At 40.3% G+C, this 23,568-nt stretch overlaps 1 protein-coding gene across 3 annotated transcripts in view; it reads left to right on the forward strand.

Moving 5' to 3' along the window:
- Positions 1-23,264, forward strand: part of SHANK2 (SH3 and multiple ankyrin repeat domains 2) — an 829,172-nt gene extending 805,908 nt beyond the window's left edge. For all 3 annotated transcript variants that reach the window (XM_054971067.1, XM_054971065.1, XM_054971068.1), the window contains one exon: positions 17,235-23,264. In XM_054971067.1, coding sequence (XP_054827042.1) covers positions 17,235-17,808 — 574 coding nt within the window. In that variant the 3' untranslated portion in view covers positions 17,809-23,264. The remainder of the gene's footprint in view (positions 1-17,234) is intronic.
- The last annotated feature ends 304 nt before the right edge of the window (positions 23,265-23,568 follow it).

Consider the following 23,568-nt stretch of genomic DNA (forward strand, 5'->3'; position numbering starts at 1 on the left):
GTAGACTATTAAGGTTGTTCTTCTGAGTTGCAGCTATCAAGTTGCATAGAAGGGGTGTCTACAATTGCTGCAGTAATCACCTGAAACTCTTAAGAAGAAACAAGGATACAGAATAGCTGAATTTCACCCGGGTGTCTGGTTTTTGACAGACAGCTGATTTCAGCTGAACTGTGCATTACAAGAGCCATGGAGTTCTCCATTCCGTATCTTTTTGTTTCACCTGCATTGTAACAGCAACTAAAAGCAAGGGATGATAAGTCATGTTGTTGGGCATCTTCCATGATACTGCATGGTGGTAAGCTATGCAGCCTGATAGAATCATGCCACAATTCATTATGTTTTTAACTAACTCATGTCAATGAGCTGGTGCAAAAGAATGTTTGGGAGAATTTTGCTCTTTGAATGAAAACTTTATATACAGGAAATATTAGCAGTTTAGCTTAACAGGTGAGCAGGTTTAGTTTATTAGCTTAATTGTAATTTTCAGTCTTATAAATTGGCTAATGATGAAGGTTGGTTGGTTATACAAATGTGCTTTCTCATCTACAAATGAGTTTTTCAAACTTAAGAAGAGTCATAAAGAGCAGAGTTCCTGGAAAGGTTATTTGCCAATCACCCCTTCCAACTTCATCAACTGCACCCCCAGCTGTTCCTGAGAGTTAGGAACCCTCAGAAACGATACCAAAGGGGGGGGGGGGCTGCAGAGGATAAGAGAATTAGAAGAAATTGCTCCCCTACATACACTTTAACAAGAGGGGCAAGCACTCATACTGGGGGGGGGGGGTGTTTATGCTAACTGCTGTTTTCTCTTGCAGTCCACACCTTTAAGATTAAAAGCGGTATCGGAAAAATACCTTTTGCAAACGTTGTTCTATTTCCAGTTGTTTGTATCCAAGAGAGTGAAATCTACAGAAAACTTTATTTAATCCTTCTTTCACCGCAATCCTTATGTAGTTCAATTCAGGACATTCTCTTAGAATTACTCAGCATTAATAATTCCATAACTCTATTTCCAAAATGGCCAAAATATTACCTTGCCTTGATGTCATTTAATTTGGGATTTACCACTTGAATCTGTATACACCATGAAAGGATTTGCAATTACTACTGGTACTTTCTGTGTTACAATGCAGACTAGTTGATTCACTTGCCCATCAAGGTATTTTTTTCTCCGTTATAAACCATGTTAACATGATTGTGTAAAAGTGTTTCCATGGTGGTGGTAGAATATGTCATCAAGCTGTAGCTGACTTATGGTGACCCCTACGGGGTTTTTCAAGACAACAGGTGTTCAGATGTGGTTTGCCATTGCCTGCCTCTGCATAGCAGTGGTGGTTTCCCATCCAAGTACTAATCAAGGCCAACCCTGCTTAGCTTCTGATATCGTCAGGCTACCCTGAACTACTTTTTCCATACTAAGGAACAACGACCAAAATACCTTGCTTGAGAGGTGTTTGCTGCCACCATGCTCTTCCCTTCAACAACATGTATTATTTCACCTCTCTGATCTGGAATTCCAATTATATTTTATCTTGCCACCTTGAAGAAAAAAAGAAAGTTCAGTTTTCTCAACAGAATAAAAGATAGCAAGTATATGAGATATTTACTTGGGCCTTCACAGAGTGATTTTTATTTGTTTTTGAGACCCTACAGTATGTAAAATAGATGTAACCACTTTATCTGTAAAGGAATAGTATTTGGATGCACTGGTGGGAGACTCCTTCACATTACTGAGATGGGTTCACAAATAACCCCATCACTATGTTAGTTATTTGTGACACATTGACTGCTTGAAAGTATAAGAAAGTCACATTTCTTCCAGTCCACAAAGGTTTCCTTTTCTATCTTCCTTGACAGTAAATCTTCCTTGCTGGAGGTGATTGGATGAGTGACCATTTACAAGCCCATGCTATGAAACCCCTGCATGCCCACCATGCAATGTAAAAGATTCTGTTTTAGGATGCACACTCAATTCATTGTCAGTTTTCTGTGCAGTCTCACATGGGACTGCATATGTGGAGGCCTGTCAATCAGTAGGTCCTGTAGCTTTAAATCTTGTAAAAGGGGCACCCACTACTCCCAGAGTGCCTGTGCTGCTGTTTACTGCTCAAACAGCCTGTGCTTGGGAGAAGCAGTGCCCTTCCCTTCAGTTTCTCTTTCACTGCCAATCGAAGCATGCATGATTGTAGCATGCTCACTCTTTTCAAGGTATTGTAAAGTGTTGACAATGTGGCACTAAGATGACCAGGACAAACAGACATTCTCTATGTCTTCTTTGCTTGGGAGAGGGACACAACATTGGGGTGTGCAAGCACTGCCAGGTTTTCATGCCAAAAGCTCATTCAGAGACAGCTACTCAACTCAGTGCTATGGAAAAGAGCCCTCTCATGCTCTAACAGCCCGGCAGCAAAGTCATCTGCCTTGGCAGAGCTCACTGAACAGTTGGATCTCATATCTTTGGGAACCCCACATCCAGGCACTATAGAAACATGGGATCTGACAGTTCCAAGTCAGATCTAACAGCAGTCGACATCCAGGGAATCCTCAGAGCCGACAGCAAGGACCCCTGCCTCAACACCAGGGCACACTGATGCTCACTCAGATCCTCATTCCAGATTCTCCAGGGGCTAGAGGACTCACTTGAAGTTCCTTGGAACCTCCAACTAAGAAAGCGAGGTTAAAACATCTGAAAGTTACCGAACCTGAGGTGCTAACAGACAACCTAGAGATCATTGAGGTCCCTCACACTCCATCAGTGTGCTCCAGGTCACCGTCCCCATCATCTGCAGAGAAGGAAGGCAAAATAATTCAACCTTGACTATAGCTGATTGTTTGGAGTCATAAGCAACGTTCCCACTGAGATTGCTGCTCTCACCAGTGTCTGGTGTGGTACAAACATTGCCCACCTTCACCAACCAACACTGACTGGGGAGAAGTCTATCGCCCAGAGTCTGTCAGTTCTGTTTTGGATTCAATACACTCAAGGATCTACCGACGTCATCCTCCCTACCAGATTCCACTTTGGTCTTCAATGTCATTTCATCTCTTGGACTTGGAAGTTGACATAGGAGGCTCAGATCAGACTCGAAGTACACCATGGGATCCATCCCCAGATAAGAATGCAGGGGATAGGGTGACTATTTCTCCTACAGATGACTTCAGGCTACATACTGAATGGATGCTACAGATGGCAGTCATTAGATATTGATGTACCTTCTTCCGAAACTAAACCCAAGGACAAGATTCTGCAACACATGTACTCTGGGAACCCTTCAGCAATTGTGCTCCCTATGATAAAGGATCTTGTCTATCTGATGTCAAATCTATGTGAGCAACCTGCCTTGATTTCACTGACATCGAGAAAGTTTGAGGGATTTTACAAAACCAAGGAAGACCACTGCTCTTTCCTGTTTACATATCCTCCCCATCGTCTCTGATTGCAGAGGTGATGCAATCCAAGCAATACGAAGGGATACTCAACCACTGCCGGCAAAGAGGGCAAGAAATTGAATGCTGCAGGCAGAAAGATCTATACGTCTTCAGCACTCAACATAAACATTGCAAATTAAATAGCTGTAATGAAGGCCTATCAAATATTCCTATGTAATAAAATGGCAATATTAATGAATACTTACAAGAAGAACAGAGACCCTTAATCATTTTTTTACAGGAAGAGGTGCTCCATCTGTCCAAACCGCAGATTAATGCTGGCCACCACATTGCAGATTCCTCCATGAGAGATCTGGCCTCTTAAGTGGTCCTTAGGAAACATGCTTGGTTGTCCTCAACAGCACTCCCGATAGAGATGAGGGATGGAGTGGAAGATAGCCATTTGAAGGGCAGATATTGTTCTCTCAAATGACCAATGAGTTCCTGTTGCAAAAGAGAAAATACCATCAGACCACCAGATATTTCAGAATCCTGCTCTCTACTCACCAGCCAATTACTACTAGACCATATGGAAAGCACCAGCAATACACAGGTTGGCAATTTAGGTACCAGCCATATCTGCAATATCAACTATCATCACTGTTCATACCAAGTTCCACCATCACAGCAACACAGAAGAAAAGCTAACTAACCAAGGGAGGGTCAACATGCCCACCTTTCCAAAGAACAAAACCAAGGTCAGAAGCAAATCTTCTGACAGGAGAAGTAACCAGTAGTCTTTGGAGAGAGACTTTCCTGTATGGCAAGCAGTCACATAAAACTCCTGGGTTCTAAAAGTAGTTCAATATGACTATAAAACAGAATTCAATGAATACCCATGCCTGCTGCTCCCTCATAACACTACTGGTAACACTTTGCGAGAGCTAGCTAAAGAGCTCCTAACATTACTGAACAAAGGGGCAGTACGTGTCCTGGAAGGTGAATCCAGGACATGTACTAGTCCAGATTTTTCTTGATCAATAAAAAGGTGGAGGCTTCAGGCCAATCTTCTACCTTAAGGACCTTAGCAAATGGGTTAAGGTATGGAAATTTAGGGTGGTCACACTCCCCATAGTCACTTAACTACTTCTCCAGGTTCCTGGTTTGCCATCCTGGACCTCCAGGATGCATATTTTCATATATCCATCCATCCTTCATGTAGAACGTTCCTTAGATTCCAATTCAGGGGAGAGCTCTACAAGTACCAGGTGTTACCTTTTCAGTCTGGCTACAGCACCTACAATATACATTGCGGTAGTAGCAGCATATTTACAGATAGTTGGCAGTTCTATCTATCCATATCTCGACAACTGGCTGATGATTCCTTCCCGCAGAATATAGCTCATAGGAACCATGTTAGATTCAGTCTAAAACAAAGCATATCTTCCTCTTGAGAGACCAAGAAGGATAAAGACGATAGTATGCTCTGTCATGTAGAAGGTTTCAGTCAGCCGTAAAGATACAGACGTTGCTCGACCTGATGGCTGTAAACACAGCAGTGATGCCTTTAGCAAGACTGTATATAAGACCACTTCAGTTCTAGTTTTTGAAGGTCCCTTGTGTGTTCTCAAGCCAAGATGCATTTTATCCCACAGGCAATAGTGAGGTCATTAGATGGTGGTTAGAGGACACTCGTCTACTCAAAGAGGTTGTATTTTGTTCTCCTAAAATCAATGTGACAGTCACCACAGATGTGTCCCTTGAGGGATGAGGAGTGTACTGCCAACATATCTCAGTATATAGTACCTGGCTAGAGAAAGAAAAAGGTTTACATATCCATGTACTGGAAGTATGTGCTATATGTTATGCCCTTATCTCCTTTGCAGATTTGGTAAGTGACAGAGCGGTCCAAATTCACACAAACAACTGTACAACCAAGGGCGAAGCTACAAGTGACGAATGACACTTGAACGGCAAGTGTATTTCTCCCTGTTCACTTGCATTCCACTCAATCCACTTGCTGTTCATGTGTCATTTGTCACTTGTAGCTTGTCCCCAAGTTTTATCTAAACAAGTGGCAGGGGGGTACTGAATCATGGCACCATGCAAAGAAGCTCTTCAGATCTGGAACTGTGTTGTTTGATGTGGTCAGGAGTCATTTCGTAGAAAAAGAGCAGGAGGAACTCATTAGGATAACTCATTAGCATATGCCACACCCCTGCCATCACCGGAAGTGTGTCATTGGCATAACTGATTTACATATGCCACACCCCCTGACATCACCTATCCTGGCTGTTTTGGACCCAATCCTGGCCATTCAGGGCCAAAATTGGGCCCAAAATGGCAAAAAGAGGCTGAAAATGGCCAAAAAGGGACCCAAAATAGTCAGGATTGGGCTGCTTTTGAGTGGGAGAGTGATCCACCACCCGTCAGCGTCCCGATCCGGGCCATTTTGGCCCCAATCCAGGCTGAAATGGGCCCAAAATGGCCGAGAGTCAGGTGGGCGGGGCCACCTGACATGTGACCTCTTTGGGGAACTGCCAGAACAGTGTTCCTGCGCGTTCCCCCTCAAAATGAGCCCTGGATGTGGTGTGACTCTCCAAGCTGTTCACATACCTGGATCTTCCAACACCATAGCAGACAGGTTACACAGGCTAGGATCCACCAATCAGAAGTGATCGTTAAAGAACTGTTACATCAGACTGATGTTCAACCACAGGAAGCTACCTGAAATAAATCTGTTTTCCACAAAAGGCAACAACAAGGCCTCAGTGTTATGCTCCCAGGGAGGGACAGAGCAGAAATCTGTAGGAGATGCATTTCAAATCAGATGGTCAAATCAGGTATTTTATGCATTTGTACCTCTTCCATTAATTCCCAGAGCACTCAGCAAGATTCAAGTGGAAAACACCACGTGCATAATGGTGGCACCCTTCTTGCCTCGTCAACGATGGTTTTAACAGTTGCTTCTGCTAGTCAGCTGTAGGTATAGTCACCTACCTTTGGTCTCAGACCTCACAGTGTGGCTATTCGCATGTTTGAAGCAATTTAATTTCTTCCTGGTTGGGCCCATCACATACCTGCAAGAAAATCAGCAGAGAAACTGTCATGGTTATGTATCCATGGCCGATTCCAGACGGCCCTCCCCATCCCGAAACGTCACGCGTCGTCGCGTGGAAAACGCGAAATATCGTGTTTTCTCGCGTGAGTTTTGCGCAACGTTGTGCAAAACTCGTGTGAGAAAACGCGATATTTTGCGTTTTCCGCGCAACGACGCGCAACGTTTCGGGATGGGGAGGGCTGTCTGGAATCGCCCATGTTAATATGACTTGCTTGCACTCCCAACTTCACTAACTTGGGAATCAGTCTTATTTTAGACCCTGTGGGATGTAATTAAGAGAAAATGCTACACTTCTTAAAACACCACAGAAATGCTTTGCTGCAAAAACAGATTTGAGACAGTAAACTCAATATATAAATAGGTCAGTTGAACACATTGACTTTTTGTAGGGTTGCCAACCTCCAAGTGGTCACTGAAGATCTTGCAGAATTACAAGTGATCTCCAGGTGACATAGATCTGTTCCCCTGGAGAAAATCGCTGTTTTGGAAGATGGATGCTATGGCAATGGCATTATATCCCACTGATGTCCCTTGCCTCCTCAAACTGTATGCTCTTTAGTAAAGGTGGGCATGGACCAGGAAAACCCCATGGACAACCAGTCCATGGTCCATCAATTTTCACGGACCACAGATCACGAACCTTTCATGGACCAGCCCAGTTTGCGAACCAGTTTGTCAGTCCATGGTCCATCACTTCCAGCAGCCCTGGCTCCCCCCTTCATACCCAGAGAGCTCAAACTCACAGAGAATCTCCAGCAGCCTCTCCTCTAGCCATCCTCCAAGTTTGGTCAAGATTGTCTTTCAGATGTCCGAGTTACAGACCCCCAAAGCAGCTACCCCCAGGAAACTTCCAGTAGATAATGGAGTCGCAAATGCCAATTAACTTGCATTGGCTAGCAGCACCAAAAAGTTGCAATGAGGCAAAATTAAACAGGAAAAGGGTGGGGAAAGAGCCCCCTCACTCACCACACAGACACCTTCTCAACTGTGGCCTAGGCAATTAATTCTTGCTCCTTCCTCGCAAAGAGAAGAATGGGAGCTCTCTGGTTGGTAGGCAGAGCTGTGTATCTATGTTTTGAGGGCTAAGATTAGTGTTGCCATGGCTGCTGAACGTTCACTCCTCTGTTGCCTAGGGAATTTATTCTTCTAACTTGCTCACATAGAGCAGAATGGGAGCTCTCTGTTTAGAAGGCAGAGCTGCCTATCAAGGTTTTGAGGGCTAAGATTAGCTGTAGAATGTCCACCCCTCTGTTGCCTAGGGAATTCATTCTTGCTCCTTGCTCCATAGAGCAGAATGGGAGCTCTCTGGTTGACAGGCAGAGCTGCCTATCAAGGTTTTGAGGGCTAAGATTAGCTGCAGAATGTCCACCCCTCTGTTGCCTAGGGAATTAATTCTTCCTCCTTGCTCGCATAGAGCAGATTGGGAATTCTTTGCTCACAGGCAGAGCTGCCTATGAAGTTTTTAAGGACTGCAAAAGGTCTGCGGACGTCCTGTCTATTGCCTAAGGAATTGATAAATTGGCGCCAGGATGTCTGGACTCACGGACCATGGACAAACAGACCAGCCCAAATGGACCAAAATTGGTGAAAAAGGTGAGTCCCACAAACTGTCTGTTCACGAACCACAAACCAGGCTGGACTGTGCAAAATGTTGGTCCATTTTCTGGACTGTGCCCACCTCTACTCCTTAGGCTCCACCCCAAAATCTCTAGCAATTTCCTAACCTGGAACTAGAAACTTTAACTTTAATCTAAGATAATATTATGTACAGGGTAGTAAAAGGAAGTGAATGTTTATAATAAAATACTACTCTACACTGATTCAATAATAATAATAACATTCGATTTATAAGGCTCACAGGTGAAATAGTTCCTGACATAAGCAGCCATAACACAAATGTTAATTTGGCTAAAACAATGCCCCTCACAAACCTATTGACAGCTGATTGATAATTTACTCAATAGGCCACAGTCAGAAGATGTTTACCTTCATTATTATAATAGTTCCTTTTCACTCACAACTATGAATTCAGCTTTATTTGAACATCCTAGAAGAGAATCTTGTATTTCAACTGCTCACAGTCAATTTTATTTTTTAACCAACAGTTGCTCTGTTAAAGATAAAGTACTTCACTCTGGATGTCATTTAATATGATGATTTTTGCTAAATAATTTTTTTGTGTAAATCACCAGGACACATGTAATCAAATGGCTCATTTATTCTTTTTGTACAATGTTTTCTTCCCAGTGACAATCCTGTATTTATAATTTAAGCTAAAATCTAATGAATCTATTTAGGTATGTGTGGAGCCACAACCATTAGTCGTGTTTTCTCTGAAGTTTCTTCCCCTCTGCAGTAGCACTGATAGCCAAGGAGGAGCAATAACTTTAATTTTGCATTCTTTTTCTTCTCATGTACCAAAATAAATCTTTGGATCATAGCCATAGTAGCCTTTGGGTGCATTTTAATGTGCATTTTTCTGTATTCAAGCTACTTTTACCATCCTACATTAGATTGCATTCCAGTCCTACCGCATGTTAACTGTGGCCTGAGTTCAATGCTGTTAGGACACAAGAGATGTTTCTGCTTTCTCCCAACATTGTTCTGCATCCTTGGTTTTTCTCTGATCTTTCTCAAATTGTTTTGCTCCAAAGTTTTGAGAAAGATTGCAATAAAGCATGGATGGCTCCTGGGTGGGTAGGTGGGGAAATGGGGATTTCCTATCTGTATACTGCCCTTTTCCCTGACTCTGTGGTAGCCATTTCTTCCCTAAGGACCTTTTTGTTTGTTTTTTTAAAAAAAATTCAGCAGTGTGTGTATATTATGTACCGTCAAGTTGCTTCTGACCTATGAGGACCCTATGACTGAAAGACCTCCAAAATGTCCTATCAATAACAGACTTGCTCAGATCCTGCCAGCTGGAGGATGTCGCTTCTTTTATTGAGTCAAGCCATCTAGTTTTAGGTCTTCCTTTTTTCCTACTGCCTATAAAGTTCTGCCAAGTAATTCTCAAAGACTTTACTATATGAGTCCAGGAACTGCAAGAAAGCATTTTATTTGATAAGCTACTAGTTCATTCTCTATCACATTCCTTGCCAGGAATGGTGTTTCTCTATAAGCACATAACATACATAGGATTCTAAGCCCAGCCCCAGAGTTCCCACCCCCCTTCAGGAAACAGCTAAGTTTAATAGATGACCAACAGGACAAAGCAGAGATGATGTGATAGAAACTCCAAGGCCATGAGGCCCAGCTCCCCAGGCAAAAGAGAAACTGCAGGCTGAGAAAGAGATAACAGCAGGCTGCCACATTCCAGGCAGAGAACAGCTTCTAACATCAGAGCCACACAGAATCAAACAGGCCTGCAGAATATAACAGGAGACATCCTGACACTGCCTTCCACTTTTCCAAGCATTTTTTCCAAAGAATCTTGTTTTCTCCTGACGTGACCACAGTACAATAGCCTTAGTTTTATCATTTTAGCTTGTAGGGAGCATACAGACTTGATTTGATCTAGTAACCACTTATTTGTCTTTTTGGCCATCCATGGTATCCGCAAAACTCTCCTCCAGTGCCACATTTCAAATGAATCAATTTTCTTCCTGACAGCTTTCTTCACTGTCTATCTTTCACATCCATACATAGTAATGAGGGATACCATAGTTTAGATTATCTGGATTTTGGTTCCCAGAGAGACATCTTTAAGAATATTTTCTAGCTCCCTCACAGTTGCTCTTCCAAGTCTCAGTCTTCTTCTGATTTCTTTATTGCAGTCCCCCTTTTGGTTGATGATTGAGCAAAGGAATAGAAAATCTTGAACAATTTCAGTTTCCTCATTGTCAGTTTTAAAATTGTGTAATTCCTCAGTAGTCATTACTTTTGCCCCCTCAGTCGAAATGAAAGGCAGACACAGTATTTGGGTTCTAAAAATGGGCCGCTTTATTAAACTCACAACAAGCAAACATCAACTATGGCAAGGGCCTAACTAGCGGTACAGGTCACGCCCTGGGGTCACTCATGGACCCTGCCCTGACCTGTCTGGGTGAGACACCAGCTGCCCCGGGTACGAGCCATCCATCAAATGGCTGCGACCCGGCCTGGCCAGGCAAAGTAGTTCACCCCTGTAAAGCTCCCCCACCTGGCCGTACGGCAGCAGGGGGAGACTGGCTTGTCCAGGGGTTCCCTACCCAGGGTGTCTGTCCTCGCAACTGGGCCGTACTACAGCCAGCCGCTCCTGACAGGCCCCAATTCCCCACCAATGGGGAGGTGCCAAGGGTGCTCACTAGCCCGCTACAGATTTCCCCTAATTGAAATCCTGCCACCTCAGAGGCCAAGCCTCTGCTTAGGCCTCGGCGCCCCATAAATGGCTTAAGGCCAACCTAAGCCCTTGCCGCAGGTTGTTCAGGAATATACTATTACCTCTTGTAGAGAGGTGTATGCCATCCCCTTGGCAGAGGTCTGCAAACTCAGCCCAAATTTGCGGATGGGGCAAATAAATCCCCAAACCACCTGTCAATGCCTTGAATAGGGCTCTATTAACCATCCGTCTAGCCCTTTCTAAAGCATTGTGTTCCAATGCATCCTGCCACACCCAGCGCAGAAGCATTACCGACCAAAAAGTCAGGATGCCGGGCCATCACTTCCGAATCTCCAGGAAGTCGTCCTGCACCTGCCAAGAAAGGGCCACGCCCTTAATCAAACCCAGGTCGTTACCTCCCAAATGCACGACCAGGATGTGAGGCGGAGGGGCACTTCTCCCCTCAAACAACAGCGGCAGCAACCTAGACCAGCGCAGGCCTCTTCTGCCCTGCCACTCAACAGTGGCCCACTGGCTGAGACCAAGCTGGGAAATGCGATCAGAGAAGCAGCGTGGAACAGCAGCTCCTCATCTTTAAGGATATTTTCTAGCTCCCTCGCAGTTGCTCTTCCAAGTCTCAGTCTTCTTCTGATTTCTTTATTGCAGTCCCCCTTTTGGTTGATGATTGAGCGAAGGAATAGAAAATCTTGAACAATTTCAGTTTCCTCATTGTCAGTTTTAAAATTGTGTAATTCCTCAGTAGTCATTACTTTTGTCTTCTTGATGTTCAGCTGTAATCCTGCTTTGGCGCTTTCTTCTTTAACCTTCATCAGTAGAAATTTCAAGTCTTCACTATTTTCTGCCAGTGTCATCTGCATATCACAAACTGTTAATGTTCCTTCCACCAATTTTCACTCCACCTCCTTCTAAATCTAATCCAGTTTTTCTTATGATATATTCTGCATAGAGGTTGAACAGGTAGGGAGATAATATGTATCCTTGTCTGACACCTCTGCCAATTGGAAACCATTCTGTTTCCCCATATTCTGTCCTGACAGTAGCCTCTTGTCCTGAGTACAGGTTGTGCATCAAACAATCAGATGTTGTGGCACCTCCATTTCTTTTAAGACTCTCCATAGCTTTTCATGATTCACACAATCAAAAGCTTTGCTGTAATCTATAAAACATGGGTTGCTTTTCTTCAGAAATTCCCTTGTATGTTCCATTAGCCATGGTTAATTTGCAATGTGATCTCTAGTGCCTCTTCTCTTTCTGAATCCAGCTTGAAAGTCTGCCATTTCTCATTCTATATATATTGTAAGAGTCTTTGCTGTATAATTTTGAGCATCACTTTGCTTGCATGGGAAATTAACACAGTAGTCTGATAGTTGCTGCTCTATTTGGCATCCCCTTTTTAAAAAAAAATTGACTGTAGACTGAGCGTTTCCAGTCCGTGGGTCATTGTTTTGTCGATAGATTCTTGTTAAGATTCTGATGGACTCCATTTCTGTAGCATGAAATAGCTGTATCAGTATTTCATCTACTTCAGGTGCTTTTTTTCTCCCAATTGCTTTGAGTGCAGCTTTTACTTTCTATGATTTCTAGTTCCTTATCAAAAGATTCTTCGTCAAAAGTATCTGTCATCCTTCCATCACTATTGTTTAGTTCTTCAGTGTATTGTTTCCATCTTTCCTTTATTTTGTCCTGATGAAATACTGTAGTTCCATGTTGATCTTTCAGCATCCCAAGCCATGGCTTGAATTTCCATTTGATTTCTTGGATCTTTGGAACATCTCTTGTTCTTCCTTTTTTGTTGTTGTCTTCTATTTCTTTGCATTGGTTATAATTTATTTCTTTGTCTCTGTGTCAGTCCCTGGTAGGTAGATCCCCCAAGTTCTCCACAGCAACCACACAGGTGTATTGGTTGAAGTAACTTTATTAGAGATCCATCAAGTTCAAGGTGCTCAAACAACTGTATTGGCAGAAGTGACATAAATGGGGTTGGTAGTGCTAGTTATAAGGAAGATTCCCACCCTCAGGACAGTGACCATTAAAGTTCTGGCACGAAGGAGCCAGGAGGGTTGAAGGGGAGAAGATAGGTTTAGGCTAGACAGAGCAAAGAATGAAATAATTTCAGTTCCCAAGAAGGATACATCTCGAGCCGGCCATAGCTAGCATTCAAAGATACTTGCTTGAAGAGGCAGGGAAAGAGAAAGTAAATACCTGCAAGATAACCGACTGGCTTAGCATCAATAAGAAACGTCCCATGCCCTCAGAGGATCAGTGCATAACACAGAATACATACATGTCAGATATGCAGGCAGGCATATATGACACTCTGTGCAAATTTAGAATTTTGACCCTATTTCTGTTACCTTTTGCTTTTGTTTCTCATCTGTCTTTAGAAATTTTAAGAGTTGCCTCAGTCATCCATTTAGACTTCTCCTTTCTTTTGGCTTCAGGAATAGTCTTTGCACATTCTTCTTTGATAATATCTCTGGTTTCAGTCCATAGTTCTTCTGGCTCATGATCAATTAAACTTAGTATTGCAAATCTGTTCTTTACGTGGTCTTTAAATTTTTCAGTAACATTATTTAGATTATATTTTGACACTATGATTTTGTTAGTGTTTCTCTTCAGCTTTATTCTAATTTTTGATATTAGCAACTCATGATCTTGATCACAATCAGTTTCTAGTCTTGTTTTAGCAGAGAAAATAGAGTTTCTCCATTTTCTGCTTCCAATTATGTAATCTATTTGGTTCCTGTATTGGTCACCCAGTGAGTTTCATGTATACAGTCATCTTTTTGGTTGCCAGAAGCATGTATTAGCAATAAACAGGTTGTTGGCGTAACAAAATTCTATGAGTTGCTCTCCTGCTTCTTTTTGTGATCCTAGTCCAAATTTTCCAACCATGTTCGATTCTGCATTGTCTCCTACTTTTGCATTCCAGTCACATATGATTACCAGCATATCTTGTTTAGGTGTATGATCAATTTCTTCTTGGACACTTGCATACAAGTTTTTGATTTCTTCCTCCTCAGCAGCTGTAATTGGAACAAACTTGAATGATGGTTATATTAACAGGCCTTCCCTGAAGTCTGATTGATATTACTTGGTCAGACTGCATTGTAGCTCTTGACTGCTTGTGCTATGTCTCGCCTCGCTATTAGAGCAACACCGTTTCTTTTGAGTTTGTAATTCCAAAGTAAAACACTTTGTGGTTTTCTGACTTAAAATGTTTGAATGTTCCATTTCTTGTTTTATGATTTCTAGCTTACCTGGCTTCATACTTCTTACATTCCATGTTTCTATTATGTGTGTCACACACATAATGTTGTAGTAATATGTGTGCCAGGTTCTTTGACTTCCCAGCTTTCCTTTTTTTTAAAAAAAAATGCCCCTTCCCTTGTGAAGATATAAGATCAAAGGCATATCTCTGTGACAGAAGGGGCTAGATTTTTTTAATGGAAGCTGGTAATTCAGAAAACATGGTACATATTGGTATAATGTTATATTAATACTTTTATTTATTTACTCTTTAGTGAACCTTTGTCACTGAGTCTCAAAGTGGATATACAGCATAAGTTGATAACAGTCCATAGAAAGAGACATATAATAAGCACAGTGTGGGCCAATTCAGTCAGTATGAGGAGATGTCTAATGAGCAATGTACTAGGGTTAGGATTAGCAAAATATGAATAAGCACAGCATTTAGGCATGATATGAAGAGTGAGTATAATGAGAAAAAATGGTATTAAATAAGTAAAAATAATGAAACAGTCACTGGTTAAGACTTGCTGTGAACTGATAATACATCCTATACACAATGGCAACTGGTGGGAGGTGGGGTATGTGCAAGCATTTACCATTCCCTTCCTCAGCACACCTCAAGGACTTCACTTTCAGTGTTACCTGAAGCAATGTCATCACCAGCAATCAGCAGACAAGAGGAAGGAATCCTTGGCAGGTTGCCCGTCACTGGCAGGCACCTGGGAACCCTACACAGTGGTACAATCTATAGCCCCTTTCTCTTTATAGAGCAACTTCCTGAACAGTTCTGTTACTGTGTAGTCCTACTACCTTTATAGAAAAGCTCCTCTGAAGAACTATTTTTTACAGAATCTAGTGCAGACATTTGAAAAACAAACTTCCAAAAGCCCTGGTGGCCCAGGAGAGGGGTGAGTTTGGCCCCTGCTTGGACACTGGAGCAGGGAAACTGCAGGAAAGCCTGCTATGTGGAAGCCCCATTGCCACTGCAGTTTATCAAAACTACTTGAACAGAACAAACCGTATGTGAAGGAGATTAATAATAGTAAATAGCCAATCAAATATATGAAACTACTAAATTATAATGTATTTAAATACAATCAAAATGGAAAGTCACAAAAACCAATCAAAAACGTATCCAAAGCATACATTCACACAAATAAAGCCATTCCAAAAAACAAAGAAGTCGAAAGTGGAGTCTAATCTAGCAGAAACAAGTCCAGGAATAAACAGCACGGTAAGAAAAAGTCTCAATCAATGTTAGTCAACACAAATAGGTCTTCCTGTTCCTTCAACAGGTGTGAAGAGTGTTGCAGGAAGCAAAACGTCCCAAAGATGTGTCTGTTCCGCCCAACAACCAGGGCCAGCAATGTTGCCTGTTGTTTCGTCCAGAAACGTCCTAAGGGGAGGGCACACATCTCACCCTATGCTGGCCCTGGTTGTTGGGTGGAACAGACACCTTTTGCTTCCTGTGGGATGACTATTATGCTCAATAAAGTGATTAACCAGGGGAGTACCTGCATTTTAATGTTGGGTGTTATTTTTATATTCTGCAATATGGGTTTTTAGCAAGAGCCTCCGTTGCTTGATAGCTTTTTTAGTATTCCATCAATAAATTTCACTTTCCCACTGCACTCTCAGCATTCGTCTTTTCTTTTTTTCATCTCAGTGTAGATTAAGACATGTCATTGTAGTGTGCTGCCTCTTTGGTCATTCAGGCTTTTTGTCCTGGGGTCCTCTTGAATCTATTGAATTACATGGATGACCTGGGGGGGACTATAAATGACAGGTTAACTACAAGTTACAAGTTCCCTTGGTTTTAAACCTATGCCTGCTGAATACATTTTTAATTGATTTGTAATTATTTAACACACAGCCAGGAGCTGCCCCCCTGCAGAATAGGTTTGCAGCTGGGTGGTCCTAGTTGAGTGCGCTGGTTGACTAGTCATAAATGCCATCAGCACTTACAGGACCCTGTGCAGGGTCTGTAAGCTGGGCAGAATCTGTGGTTTCATTTGGGTGCTTTCACAATGCAATCCCACCCACCCCTTCCAGGATAGTTAAGTGCTATTCCTGAGGAACACTTCAACCATGCTTTTCAAAAGAAAGATACAAGGCAGCTCATAATACAAAATCTGTTCATTTTTGTATACTGTGAGGACTACCAATTGACACACTTGGGCGCAACTAACAGCCCAGCTGCCTCTTGCACTTTGAACACGTTTGGTGGGTGTAGTTAACAGCACAGAGACAGTGGCAGGGCTTGCCAGCCAAGAGGCAAGAGCAGGAGGAAAGCAAGCTCATGTAACTAGGGCTACCCTGCTGCATGCCTGTTTTGGAGGGTGCCTTGTGGCTATGTGTTCAAAACTACAAATTCATTAAAATGGACTCAGCAGACCCAGGGAAGCCATCACCTGTAGTTCCCCAGTAACTACCCAAAGCTGGCGGGGGGCAGCTCCACCTGAACAGAAGTTGTCAGCTTTTGTTGTTGTTGTTTGGGCTCTGTGATGGATTTCACATACTTTTGTATGTGAGAACATGGTAATGTGCTGTATGTAGAGCTACGCTTGGTGACTGTTAAGAAGCTTCAGCGGGTGCAAAACACAATAACCTACCTCCTAAAGCTGGCAAATCACTTCCAGAATCTCTACTGGGCACCCTTTAGTATTTTGGGCTAGCCTTAAAGCACTGATTTTGATAACTAAAACCTATAACAGTTTGGGGTCTATATATCTTAGGGTCTACCTTATCTTCACTATCATGCCATTATCTAAATGAACTAATAACTACTTAAGCTTATCATCTACACAACAAATTAGAATAATAAGAGCACAACAAGACAAATTCTTAGTGATTGCTTCCAGTCTAGAATCTCTCTTCCTTCTCAACTTCATCCGTATCTATGCATGAGCATCTTCTAGAGACATGGTAATGCTTTTGTTTTGACATAAATGTACTGGCCAATAATTAATTAGATAGATATTAATAGTATATCTTAGGTTGCCTTTGGATTTTAAAATGTTTACTTTTTTCTGCTAGTATTTGGGTTTTTATAAAGTTGTATGGTATTCAAAGGATGCATATAACTTTTTAAATATGGCATTTATGCATCATGAATTACATAGTTGCAATGCCATTTCTGGAGATTCTGAATATTTTATTTATTTGTGATTTCAGGAGCACAGAAGTCATGAGCACTGTCTCAGGTACTCGAAGTTCAACCATCACTTTTACTATCCGGCCTGGAACTAGCCAACCAATCACACTGCAGAGCAGATCCCCAGACTATGATAGTAGGACATCAGGAGCAAGAAATGCTCCAAGCCCAGTGGTTTCACCAACCGAGATAAGTAAAGACATCATACCAGCTCCTCTGACTGCTGCTGCTCCAGTTGCATCTCCCTCTCCAACTCTTTCTGATGTTTTTAGCCTACCCAGCCAGCCTCCTTCTGGGGACCTCTTTGCTTTGAACACAGGGCGCAGCAGGTCTCCTTCTCCCTCAATATTGCAACAGCCAATCTCAAATAAGCCTTTTACAACTAAGCCTGTCCACCTGTGGACTAAACCTGATGTGGCAGATTGGTTGGAAAGTTTAAACTTAGGTGAACATAAAGAGACCTTTATGGATAATGAAATAGATGGCACTCACTTACCAAACCTTCAGAAGGAAGACTTGATAGACCTTGGAGTGACTAGAGTTGGTCACAGAATGAACATAGAAAGAGCTTTGAAACAGCTTTTGGACAGATAAGATTGGCTATTCTTGCCTCACTAACTTTTGTTATAAATAGAGATGGGCTGGTACTGAAACACCCCAATTGCCTTTGCTACTCACAAGTACCACAAAGTTAAAGCATCCATCCCTATAGCTTCTGGTACTTGGCAGCATAGAGGTTAATGCCCAGGAGAAAACCCAGAGTTACATTAATGGGACCATATACTTCAAAAGGAAGGAAGGAAGAAGGTGGGAGGAGAGAATAAAAATAAAGAAAACATTTCTAACTTAGAATTGCATAAGTTCTTACTATATCACAATTGTTAATAACATTCCCATTTCTGTCAATAAGAGGGGAGGTATTTATTCTTTTATATCCATGAACTGTGCCCTTAAAAATATCTTTCTGTTGGAATGGTTTCTTTTTGCTGTAAAAACCACAGGTGTTTTTCCTTTCTCCAGAAAGTATTATTATCCAACTACCTTTTGTAGTATCTGCACATCCCAGCATTCATAGGGTTTTCAGAACAAAGACGTCAACATTTTCTTTGTGACAGCTTTCTGACCTTGCTATTCTATTTCTTGTTTGTGAACAGTAAAGCTAGTTTGGGTCATTCAGCATAACTGTGTTCTGTCTGACTTTTATTTTTTGTTCATATTTAGTGCCTTTTCAAGTTGCCAGCATTCCTATATGCTTTTTTCACATCTGATGCAGTAGAATGTGTGGAAGCTATGCAGCTCATATCCCCAGCTGCATAATAAGGAATTTGCATTAAAATGTTTTTAAAGATTTCTCTCAGTTGGAGATGTTAACAATTAAATGGCAGTTCTTTTAAACTTGTGTAATTGATCCAAATCTCTTTGTCAAAGGGTTTTTTTTTGTGTACAGGGTTTGGATGATGCCCTGAACAACATGTTTAACAAGACTTTTATTGTGAAATTTTCAAGCACCATCAAATCTCTTTCCTTCTCCCTTTCTATATTTAATTCCTCTAAAGCCCAGGATACTAGATAAAAAGAAGCTGCCTTTAAGATGTGAAAAGGTCAGAATTTTAACTATTGGCTCAAATCCAGAGATCCTGTCATAAAAGTGGGATTTGTGCACCTGCTACACCAAATCAATGCTGTTGTATAACCTGTTGGACACAGAGAGGGACCTCCAAGAGTTTGTCACTATTGAAGAGGTGATCAGGTTCCCCAGCACCACCACCACCACCACCACCACCACTACCACCATATAGTGCATCTAAGTCCAAATCTAAATGAGCAAAACGTGTGAAAAAAAAATTAAATTTTTTTTTCATGTGTATATTTTGCTAGCTAAGAGTAATCTCATGAACTGGGACCTGGTCACATATGCATCAGAAAATACCTTCTGCAAGCACTTAATTGGAACTGATTCAAGGTGCTTCAATTTAAGTCAACATATATTAGGCACTTTTTTAAGTTTAACAGTTCTGCAGTTTGGTTGTTTATTGTTATGTGAACTATCATTGGAAATGAGGAATGGTAGAATTTTAGGTGAATCTGCTCATTTTTGAAACTGATAAACGGGAAAGGATAATTCACTTGAGATAAGTATTCAAAACTGATTATGTAGTTCAGAGAACATCTTAGAAACCTCAGCTTTTTCAGCATTATGCATTTTGGATTTGATGACATTTTTGTAGATTAACAGTATTCTCTCAATTTACCTTCTCCCCTACTGTAAAGAGTGCACATTAAAAGTTTTGAAGTTCCTAGGTTATTGAACCAGTTTAGCCTGTACTAGTGAAATAGTCTGCAGCTTCTCAAACTACCACACTTTTAATAGGCCCCAAGTTTTAGAAGGCATCTAATTCTTTCCTTAATATGTGTTCCAGCCTATCTCTAATTATAATTTTATTTCCTCACAACCAAGTGTCTAATTAGGTCTGCAACAGCCCTAACATTAGTACATGAAGATTAGCAATTTCAATATTTCTTTACTTCAAGTTTAAATAGTTGTACAGATAGTTTATAAGCACAATATTTTAAGAATACAAGTGGCTGGTCTACTGGGCAGCCTTTGTGCCACTTCAATGCTAGAAATTTAAAAAAAATAAAAACTTTTGTGGTTTATTACTATTTCTGTGGAATAATTATTAAGTCTTGACCTTTTTAAAATCAACCTCATTTGGATGCATCTGAACCAGCAGAGCTGTGTTATATTTTCTATCTTTGCTAGAACTTCTTCAGAAGATGAGTGTTTCTTCAAACATGGTTACAATTAACAATGCAGTGGTTAATTATAAAAACGAATATTCATGTTTCTCTCTTTTCTCCCCTCCCCCTATTCTGCAAAAACTGGTCTTTTGACTTAACATCTGTTGTTGTACTCTTCACAGGTTTCTATTTACATTTGAAACTTCCTAGTAACCTTGTAATTAAAATCTAGCTTAAATGCAAAAGTATTCAAATTTCCATAATTACCTGGGTTTTTATGTGTAGGACAACATTGAAATATTCAGTGGCTACAAAAAGCCATCAAATATTTTGGAAAAAATATAAAAAAGAAAAAAAAAGAATTCAGCCATCGTTGTCTTCCATTTGGTGATATTGCAGAATTCAGTAAAGAAACCATAATCGCCATGCTCCTTTTTGTTTCTTTGAATGCAGTTGGTGTTACCTCTATAATATGTGCCAGGAAATTAAAAAATGATTGTGAAAGAAAATGGGGGGGGGGTGTTACTTTTAAGCTGCTGTTAATCTTAACCTTTTACTGTTTAAAATTTATGATGATATATACAGAAGTTACAGGTGACGGTTAATCCCTTTCTTAAAAGGGGTCTCTCCTGCATATGTATCTTTTTCAGGCACTTAAATAGTAGGTACAATATAATGAGTAGAAAAGAGATTTAAACATCAAAGAGCTAATGAAATAGTTTATTTTTACATTGTGTCTTATTGATCTTAAGAGTAACGGGGCCTGTGAGGAACTGCTTTTATCAATAAAATACACCTTTGCCAAGATGAAGTAGTCTTTAGCGCTGTTTGATGGTTTGATCACAGAAAGCAATAGAAATGGATGCAGGGTTGCCTCCTAGCATTATTACCCACTTTGAAAATGTTGGGGGCAGGAATGGCCCTTTAAATCTCCTGCTACTATGATGGTGCAAAATAAGGTGTTAGAGATAATCTTGTAATGATATTCCAGGTTTAGGAACAAATTTTGTTTATATACTGTAATTTAAATAAATTGCATTTACATGCCTAGTTTCTGTAATATTTGTGTATACAATACCAAAATCACACAAGATGTAAATTGTGTATAACTGCACAGACTCCTTTCTTTAGGAGTCTGGGAACATTTAAGTTTTAATTCATATATTATACAATGACTATATGTGACTGTTGATTTTCAAAATTTACATATCACAAAAGCTAGTTATTTGTGGTACTTAAGTTAATAAAAACGGTGATTTTCTGCGTTTCTTTACAAACAAGCATTACCCAGTTGATCTGGCAATGACTCTGTGTATGAGCCTCTAATACTAATAATTTTCCCATTACATTTTTTTCCGTTTTCTAGATAGAAATGTTTTCTGCTATGGTTTGTGTAACAACTTGTGTTCACGTTATCTATGTTGCTGTAATTTTTGTGCTTTAATTCCTCTTATTTCAAATTGATTTTTAAAAAATCAAGCTCTTGTAACTTGCACTTTCCCTAATCCTTAATACTCTTGTATGGCAACCAAAATTACTGTAAGAAATAAATATCATATTGCACTAAGGTTGTGGTTCTGATTCCAAAACAGTATAAACAGTCTCAATCCTTTGTTTTTAAAAAGAGTTGCCAAACTTGCTATATAATAGTATGAAACAGTTTTAAATGCTTTAACTGCACCTACCCAGATGAATAGTTTTGCATCTAACTGCTAGACTCAGAGCAAAAGCACATTGGATTTATTGTTCTAAATTTCTTATTTTATCATTGTGGGAAATTTAAGATATATTGTGATAACATTGATTTAAGGTGGGCTGATTTGATTTCTCAGAGGGCTATTTTATTAAGCATTTTTCTAAGGGTGAGGGTTTTGTGTACTGAGCTTCCTAAAAGGGTGTTAATTGCCATTCTAGATATTAAATGTTTACTCTGATGAACTGTTAAAATGTTGTTGGAGGAGAATGCACATGACAAAGGATAAACAAGGGCCTATCCCAGAGATCCTCATGTGTATCACCAAATTGCACACAACAATCTCTGGCACCAGATGATTGTTGCCTCTGGCAGTGCTGATCATTTGCTGGAAAAAAAGGGGGTTGCTTGCCTATTTGATGAAAGACGGATAAAGACCAGTGTCTTGACAGAGTATAGGCAGGAGCATAATGCACTCTCACAGAGCAGGATGAGGGGCTGTTCCCACTCTCCACTCAGTAATATTTTGTATATTTGTGTCCACATCCAAATTAGGAATAAGTAGACAGAATACATGTTTACAGATACTAAGAATGGATGCAGGGAAGGCAAACACCATTATCAGAGTTACAGTTTTAGCTAATATAAGTCTGACATTAGAGATCATTGATACTTACAAATGGGTTTCATTTTCTTTTCCATTGAGAAAAACATTGTTGAATATTGTATATTATTAGTTGATTCATCCATAATACTTATTCTTCAGTGGATCGGTTAAAAAAATTATGTTTCACATTCCACAATGAATAACTTGATTTATTTGGGGACTTATTTTTGATTCCATGCCTATTTTTGTGATAAGGCCCTTGTTTCTAATATTTAAGAAACTCGCAGTGCAATTTTATGCAGATTTGCTCCAGTCCATGCCCATTTAATTCTCCATAGGATTGTATTCTCAGTAATTTTGTTATCTTCAAGTACCTGGAAAAAATGTAATATTTTAACAAACAAATATGGGTATCTTATAGCTATATTTTGCCATACTTGCAAACATATTAAAAGAGGGATTTTTAAAGGGTGATGGGCATCCACCATGCTTCAAAACTTCTATAGCTAGGTTGTATTCAATTGTAGTAACTTAACCAGTTTCTTGAATAAACAAGCTTTAACAAAATTTGTTTAAACATATTGTACTGGTAGTTCCTTCCCCATCCCCAACTTGTCAATTTGATGTTGACTGCATCAACAGGTATAGTACTCAAGAAGAATACCAGCATCGAACAGTAAGTCATACACTGAATTGGCGCAGCAGAGCACAGTAATGTACAAGAAGGAAAATACGTGCATTGGATGCATTGAACAAACCTGATGTATATAAATTATGTTGTAACAAAATGATGTACTTTTAATGAAAAGGATCATTTCAACATCAATGTAATGTAGTTACAGTGCCTTGTTTTCTGAACCAAGAACTCCATCAGTGCACAGCTAAGAGAAGTATTAAAGCACTAAATGATGAAAAAAATTAAATATTTTGCAGTCTTCACTCAATACATCTATGACTTGACTAGTCACTGAAGCAAAATAAAGAAATTTAAATAAAATTGTGTTTCAGTTGTTTCCCAGAAACAAATTTATTTGTACAACATCTGTTCAGTATATAAAGATACCATGTAAGAATAATGCACTTTGTTGAGACAAATTTAACAGTGTGCGCTTGCTGACTCCTATTGGCATTTGGTAGAGAATATTTCATAGTATAGTTTAAAATAAAGGTATCAACTATTTCAAAATTACACCTTTTTGAATTTCCTTGTAAGACTTTACTTATATATATGTTCTTTGACTAGAAAGATATTTTCATTTGCAACATAATGTCCCATTGATTTCAGTAGTAGAATTAAGCACAGTGTTAATTT

Source organism: Eublepharis macularius, chromosome 2, assembly GCF_028583425.1.
Source record: "Eublepharis macularius isolate TG4126 chromosome 2, MPM_Emac_v1.0, whole genome shotgun sequence".
Lineage (NCBI taxonomy): Eukaryota > Metazoa > Chordata > Lepidosauria > Squamata > Eublepharidae > Eublepharis > Eublepharis macularius.